This window comes from Buceros rhinoceros, unplaced genomic scaffold (genome assembly GCF_000710305.1).
Source record: "Buceros rhinoceros silvestris isolate BGI_N320 unplaced genomic scaffold, ASM71030v1 scaffold31414, whole genome shotgun sequence".
In the NCBI taxonomy this organism is placed as follows: Eukaryota; Metazoa; Chordata; class Aves; order Bucerotiformes; family Bucerotidae; genus Buceros; species Buceros rhinoceros.
Window position 1 is genome coordinate 1 of NW_010407036.1, and position 7794 is coordinate 7794.

The following is a 7794-nucleotide window of genomic DNA, read 5'->3' on the forward strand; positions in this document are numbered from 1 at the left end:
CCCAGTGGCAACACCTATGAAGGCTACTGGTCCCAAGGCAAGAGGCATGGCCTGGGAATCGAGACCAAAGGACGGTGGGTTTACAGAGGCGAGTGGACCCATGGCTTTAAGGGACGGTATGGCGCCAGGCAGAGCATGAGCAGCGGAGCCAAGTATGAAGGTACCTGGAGTAACGGCCTGCAGGATGGCTATGGCACCGAGACGTACGCTGACGGAGGTAAGGGTGACTCCGGAGGGACTGGGAGGGTGATGAACAGCGTGATGATACCCAGCCTGTGATGAGTAGAGACTGCACATTGTCCCTGCTGAAGGAGTGACCTGGTGCTGTCCCCACTAGTGAGATCCAGTGGTCTACAATGAGCCAAGAGGCAGGGCTTGGGGTGCAACCACCTCATAAATGTGTGTGTGTGTGTGCCCTGATTTTCACTGTCGGGCACATTGCGTGCGGCTCATCGTCCACGGATGTGAGGGAGGAGCAGCAGGAGCGTTGCCCCTGCCATCCCTCCCTCGGGAGCTGTCTCAAGTGTCCGTATCAATAGTTAACACCAAACAACTTGATTTGTGTAGCCTGTGGCTCCTGGTTCCCCAGGGACGGGTTACTGCAGTTCCTTGCCGAACCAAACCAAAAACTCCTCGCTGGTGCCGAACGGCAGTGAGCTGAGTTTTCAGACTGGGTGTAAGGCGCACGCAGCATGGTAACACGCTTTGCCTGTGCATTAAACACTGCTCGCGTGCCCCTGACAGGTTGCCTGGACGTCTGCTTTGCTGAACCATTCTGGTTGAGTTCATCCAAGCTGTTTAGAATACATGTCACACGTCTTTCCCTAAAATAAATCCCTTCGATTACTTGGAACCTCTCAACCCCTGCTAGTACACGTGTTCTCTGCATAGTCAGATATTCGTTGTGCTCTGTAAATGTTCCTGCATTAGTGGCAATTTTGGGGTTAGAAACATTGCAAGAATCTCAGTGCAAGTAATTCTGTAGCTCTTCAGTGCTGTAATGTTCCAGGCTGCCATATTTAGGATAGCTAAATAGAGAGGGTGATTTGAAAGAAATACCCTTCAAAATATGGATCAGAATTGCATCTATATTTATCTAGGATGGGCAATGGAGTTAGTTTGTGACGAAAAATAATAGTAATGGTATAAATCTTCAGAATGAAAAGCATCGGATTCAGAGACATGAGAAAAATGGGCTCATTCAAGACTGGCTGTCAGGGTTATGCTTTTACATCAACATTTCTCAATGAGTTGCATGGGTACGTGGCTAACTTTAAGCCTGGGAATATAGTCTTGCAGTTGACTCCGTTTTTTTGTACCTTTGGATGTTGTAGACACGAACCGATGTGTCCCTCCAGGTCCTTCAGTTTGCTCCCCTCTGTGCCCCGTGGCTGGGGAGCAGTTAAATGCGGATCTGTGCACGTTGCACGGTGGCAGCGAGAGTTCAGACTAACACATGCTCTCGTGCATTGCAGAACCTTCACGTGCGGCCGTAAGACGTGTGGGTTATGTGTAAGGTGTGCTCTGATGGTAACGAGCAGTGCCCGGGTAACGGCTGCTGCGGGACTGTCATTCTCGAGTTGTCAAGGTCTGCTATGAGTTTGCATGGCCGCTTCCTTGCTGCTTCCTAAAATGCATCTTCTTCTAAGGATGCAAAGTGGTTTTGGGTTAATGTTGTAGAGGATTTCAAGAGGCAGAACTTGACGTAGGAGTTTGAATTTGATTAGAACATGGACTGAAAGCTTGAGATAGGTGCAGAGGAAAGCTGAGTCGAGTTTTTTCCCCTGTAAGGATATGTAAGATACTGCTTCGGTCAGCATAGCGCTCCCCGGGGTGTTGTCCCACACCCAAGAACGTGCTGTCTACGTGATCCCAGGTGCTGCCTGAGGTTGGCAGTTCAGCCCTAATCCGTGAAGATGTGCCCTGCCAAAGCCGCCCTGGGCAGCGCTGAGCTGAGCCCACCATGGCCCAGCCAGACCTGGCTCACGAAGGCTACGCTCCAGTGCCCAGCAACTGCTCCTTAGGTTGGGCCATCGCTTCTGGCTGGTCCAAGCTCTTTATTCCACATGTGAGCTTCTCTGATGGAACAGAAAGGTGTAGAAAGCTGCATCCAAAGCCGAGGTGGGGGTCACCAGCCAGCTTCACACATGTAGGACAGCGGAGGACTTGCAGGACCCATTCCTGTTATGTCTCCTCACCTGTACCCAGTAACCATCTGCAAGATCCCGTTGTGTCCAGGCCGCTAATTGGACCTGTTAAATATTTGCTTTTGAGGTTGCCAAGACAAACATCTGGAAAGGCTTTGGAAATCTGCTGTCCCTCGAGTAGGGGACATGATTCCCAAGCCCCCTGGAAGCCAGCCACACCAGGAAGAGGGCTCTGGGAACATGCAGCTCTTGCCAGGTCGTTGGCAGCTTTAGGTCACGGTTGGGGTGCCTGTGGATTTCAGGGCGATGTAGCTGATTCTAATGAATTAAAACCGACTTTAACTTTTTATAAATACGAATATATAGACACATGTAAAAACTTTTTACTTTAAAATACACTTACAAATCACAGACAACCCTGTATTTTTCTCCTCTGGCTCTCTGAGGTTGATGGCTAAATAGAGCCCAAATCTGGAGTGAAGCTTGTGAAAGCCCTTATAGATTTTCAGTGCCTAATAAGAAGAGGACTCATGGAATGGTTTGCCCAGGCACTGTGTGGGTCATTTCCTTTTTCTCCCCGCTACCAAATGCTCGCTTTTGTGAAAGCTGTGGGACGCTGACAGCTTAAAGGGCTTGCCTTCTGTAACGTGGACTGACACCAGCCAGGGGGTTCAGAGCGCCCGGTGTGGCTGGGCAGATGCAGTAACACTAAAAAATATTTCCTTGGGTATCCAAACTGAACATACAGGTGTGTCTGCTGCTGCCACCAGCAGAGAGCCCGCAGCCCTTTCTAGGGGCAGGATGTGCAGCTAAAGCAGACAGGGATTGGGGTTGTGGAAGGCGCAGCTGAAGGAACGCATTGTTTTGCAGCCTAGGCGGTGGGTATAAACCTAGTTATCTGGCTTTCCACCTGAGGGTTTTATCCGCACTCTAAGAAAGGCCTCGTTTTTGGGATACTTTAGTGCTCTTGAGTCCGAGTGCTTGACCCAAGAGAAACAACTTGAGAAACAAGTGCTTGACCTTGACCCCAAGAGAAACAACTCTTGCTGCTGACACAGAGCCATGCTGTGCTTGCAGGATCTGGCCCCAAAGCTAGGCTTGGTTGTACAAATAACTGCTTCTACAGATCTAAACGGGAATCGCCTGAAACCGAAGCAGCCTAAAACCAACTCGTATTTGACGCTGCAGTTTGGTCTTTAGGGCACTAAGAGAAAACAGTGGTGTCAGTTAACTGCGTGCGGAAACAATCAGACCATTCAGTGATCACGAGACCACGAGAAAGGGGAAAAGAAATGCAGAAGTGTTCTTTACCCGGAGAGATGAACTGGGGTGATATGGAGCAGCTCCAGCTCCTCAAGTGCCCAGGGCAGGGGAGGCGCGATGGGAAGGGGCCTGGGCTGGGACAGGAGGAGCAGCATCCCTGAGACTGCAGGAATGGGCTCCGGGTGCTGACTTGTGACTGAGATAGTGCTGGCTGATGTCTACTGACTCCATAGCAAAGTTCCGTGGCTGAATTTGACCCTTGAATTAATGTTGTGATTTTTTCTTTACGCCTTTCTGTTTTATTTCTGTCTTTTTCCCCAACAGAACCCATTACTAGTACTGTTGGCATGGAAAAGAACCAGGTTTTCGCTGGCCTGTCGCACACGTGGTGCTCTGCATTGATTTAATGTCCCCGGCCTTATAGGCTGAGTTCTAACACGTCTGTCATCACAGTGTCTGGGTAACAGCAGAGGGCTATAGGGCAGTGACACAGGTTGAGTTGCTTGCGTTATTTACCTGGTTGGTGGTATTGTTTGCATTCATCACCAATCATACCAGAGCTTGAGACAGGCTGGGAAGGGGAGGGGTGATGCTGCTGACAGCGGGCTCTCGCTGCCAGGCTGGGTGTGCACCAGCGGCTGAAGCTTTGGCCGTTGACGCAGCCAGGCACTGTCCCCTGCTGCTGCCAGGGGAAAAGGAGGGTGCTGCCACCCCATCGGTGTGTTTGGAGGTGAAGGCTGCAGCAGCAGCATTTTCAGCGGTGCCACAGTTTCATCCTTCCCATCCTGTGAAGACACCCAGGTAGGGCCACTCCCTGGTTTTGGTTAGGGACAGGCAGAGGTGATGAACCACGTACCTGCAGGTCGCAGAGGAGCCAGTGGTTTTTAAGACAAGAAGAAATGCAGGCAATAAAGGGTTACTGGGGTCCCATTTCCTAGTAATCACACCCCGATGGGGTTAGGTCGCTCTGTCCCACGACCCTGGTGAATCAGGCAGGGATGTGGGGCTTTGTCCCATTTTCATCCTGAATAGAGGTGGGGGGTTTTCACCTCCACTGCTTTTTTAATTGTTTTTTACAGAACCTCAGACATGTGTGAGTGTGCCAGCTGCCTAGCTGGCAGCTTTGTGTCCTACCTGTCCCCCTTTGCCCAGGCTGCTTTGATATCCTGAATAGAGGTGGGGGGTTTTCACCTCCACTGCTTTTTTTAATTGTTTTTTACAGAACCTCAGACATGTGTGAGTGTGCCAGCTGCCTAGCTGGCAGCTTTGTGTCCTACCTGTCCCCCTTTGCCCAGGCTGCTTTGATATCCGGGTGTAGCGGTGGCTCAAGAGTCCTGCAACCCTGCTGAGTGACCACCCGTGATGCAGAGGGCGTTTCGAAGCCCCATTCTCCCTTGAACTGGCTGCGCTGGGATGTGATGGTGAGCCAGGGCTTGGCTCTGCTCAAACCTCGCATGCCCTGACGCACGGCTGCTGGTGCCCTCAGCCACTCTCAGCAGCCTTTGGCTCTGCTCCAGGGATGGTTTATGGCTCTGCCCTGGCACGAAGCCTCAGCCAGGCACTGAATCGCAGTGTGACGGGGACGGGGCAGTGCCTGCTCACCCCTGCGTTGGCTGGGCAGCTGCAGGCAGCGCTGAGTGTCGGTGCTCTCCGTTAAGCCAGGCAGGGTTGGCAGGTTTGGTCACACCGTGTGCTGAAGGGATGACCTTGCTTGTGCCATATGGGCTGAAATCAGGCAGCTGACACCATCCTAAAGAGCTGGTGTGAAACCTCGTGCTGAGGGTAGGCGTGTTTTCCCCCAAGAAATGGTGCCCCTGTCTCCGAAGAATCCCTGAAGACCCGACCGACTGTGCAGTGTGGTTTTTCCCATCCAGCTGGTCTCGGCACTGTTCGAGGAGGTAGAGGAGCTGGGGTCTTGCTGGGGGTCAGCAGCTGCTCCAACCTCAACCTGAGGAGCAGCTGAGCTCCCCTAAACCTGCTACCCTGTTCCAGAGCTGCTCTTCCAGAGGGTTAACGTGGTGGCACTATCATCTGCAGGCTGCTATGTGTGACGTTGTCCTGTCCTAGGAGGAGATCTCCAATGTCATCCTGATCGTGTGTCAGCCCTGCTCGCTGGCTGGATGGGTGGGGATGGGGCACCAACTTTACCAGTGGAGAGGGACATGGGGGCACTGAGGGAGTCTCCGTAACTTCATTTTGTGCTACAAAGACTCCTCACCATTTTTCGGAGAGGGATTTGGGAGCTTCATGAAGAATGTGCCCAGACACTTGGGCATCTCCAATGGTGGTCCTTAGCTCCCAGCTCATGCCCAGACCCCTAACCCACACTGCCCACCTTATTTTTCCTAATGGAGCTTCAAGCTCTGCCAAGCAACTGGGCAATGGCCCCTTCCTCTGTCATGCTGATCCCCATGGCTGGCTGCAGCCTGCAGATGCTCTGTACTACCTGAACCCTTACTTGTTTAAGTAGGGGACACCAAATGTTTGCAGGGAGCCCGAAATCCTGTGTGCTGCAGGGTGGGCTGGTGGGGGGCGGCTCACCCTGGGGCAGCAGCTGCTGCCTGCTTGGGCACTTCTTGTCTTTCCTGGCCCCCAGTGCTGTAAGTTAACACCTCACAGGCGGGTCCAAAGAGGATTTCAACGGAAACCTGAAGCTTGGGAGGAGAGATTATGCTGCAGAAGTGGCCTGGGAGAACGTAAAATATGCGCTCCCACAATCGCCAAAGAAGGAGCTGGATTTGCTCCCTGGGGAGCAGGGTCATCCCTGGTCTCAGTGACGGTGTCTGGCGGCGGGGAGATGAATGCCTTGAAGACAGATCAACCCTGTCTGCCTCAGCCTGGCCCTGCTGAGCCTCCCCGGGACCCTGGGAGTGCTTGCTCTCCTAAAATTTGGAGCTTGCCTGAAGCAGCAGCCGGGAGAGTAAAGGGGTGGCATGGAGGGGCCTTTCCAAGGGTGTTCATGCTCCACCAGCACCCTCCACTCGTGCCCTGAGATAGGAGGGGGGCTGCAGCAGCCTCTGTCCCACAGGGTGCTGGTCTGAGGCAAGGTGGCTTGTTCGAGGACCTCTCATGCCAGGAGCAGAGCTGAGTCCTGCTTTTATTTGGGGTGGTTTCTGAGGCAACCTGCGGTAGGGTGGCAATTTTGGGGGGCAGAGTGCCCCTCTCCTCCCTTTTCTGCCCACCTCTTGGTTTGTGCAGTGTGGCACAAGCCTTTTGCCTGGGACCACAGAGAAGCTGTATGTCAGGGCCAAGCAGGTCCGGGGCTGTGGCCGACGCTGTGGCCAGGCAACTGACTTGGGGGTCTAGAGCTGGTCCTGGCAACCTGCAAGTGACAAACTGCAGAACAGGCTGAAAGGGACTGTCACCAAGCCAAGGAGAGCTGTGCCACCTCAGCTCGTGTGTCTGCTGTAGCTGCTGCCACCCTCAGCACAGCCCTGTGTGGCTGTCTCCTGCTCCCTGTTCTGGATGCCAGTCCAGACCCAGTCTGTTAACTGGCTTTGAGTTTGCACCCGTGTCCCCTGGTGCCCCAGCCCATTTCCAATGAGCTGTCACCTGCCAGCAGTGGCTCCTGGGCTTGTGTCCCCTGGCAACTGCTCCTTTTGAAGGCAGGTGAGCGCTAGCGGAGCTGGGGCTCCTCTCTTCAAGGGAAGGTGGGTACATCTGCTCTGGGGCAGTGCTACCCCACAGCCCACCTTCCTTTGTTACCCAGGAGCGAGCTGCCTTTTCACCCTGTCCCTCTTCTCTCCTGCAGGCACGTACCAGGGCCAGTTCACCAATGGCATGCGGCACGGCTACGGTGTGCGGCAAAGCGTGCCCTACGGCATGGCCTCCGTGGTCCGCTCCCCGCTGCGCACCTCGCTCTCCTCCCTGCGGAGCGAGCACAGCAACGGCACCCTGCCCCAGCAGGACTCCCCCGCTGCCAACCCTGAGAGCCTGCCCCTCTCACCCACCATCACCCGTGGGGGCTTCGCTCTCAGCCTCTATGCGGACGCAGAGGCTGGCAAGCCCAAGAGGGGGGGGCTCTTTCGCAGGGGCTCCTTGCTGGGGAGGCTGAAGAAGTCCGAGTCCAAGTCATCCTTGGCCAGCCAGAAGAGCCGTGTCAGCTTCCTCAAGAGCGAGAGTGGGATCAGCTCGGCTGCCAGCGACGCCACCTCCACCGTCAGCCTGGGCGAGGGTGCCGAAGGTGAGGAATACCCCCCCTTTGAGTCTGACATCGATGCCACCACCACGGAGACCTATATGGGAGAGTGGAAGAACGACAAGCGTGCTGGCTTCGGCGTCAGCGAGCGCTCCAGTGGGCTGAAGTATGAGGGCGAGTGGCTGGACAACCTGCGGCATGGCTATGGCTGGACCACGCTGCCTCGCGGCAAGACAGAGGGGGGCA

The 7794-nt window shown here is 54.4% G+C and overlaps 1 protein-coding gene across 1 annotated transcript in view; it reads left to right on the forward strand.

Moving 5' to 3' along the window:
• Positions 1-3: 3 nt before the first annotated feature.
• The window catches only part of LOC104491867 (junctophilin-2-like), a gene marked incomplete at both ends in the record, with an annotated part of 8043 nt that continues 252 nt past the window's right edge, over positions 4-7794 (forward strand). The window contains 2 exons of the mRNA XM_010134346.1: positions 4-217; positions 7162-7735. Of these exons, the coding sequence (XP_010132648.1) occupies positions 4-217; positions 7162-7735 (788 nt within the window). The remainder of the gene's footprint in view (positions 218-7161; positions 7736-7794) is intronic.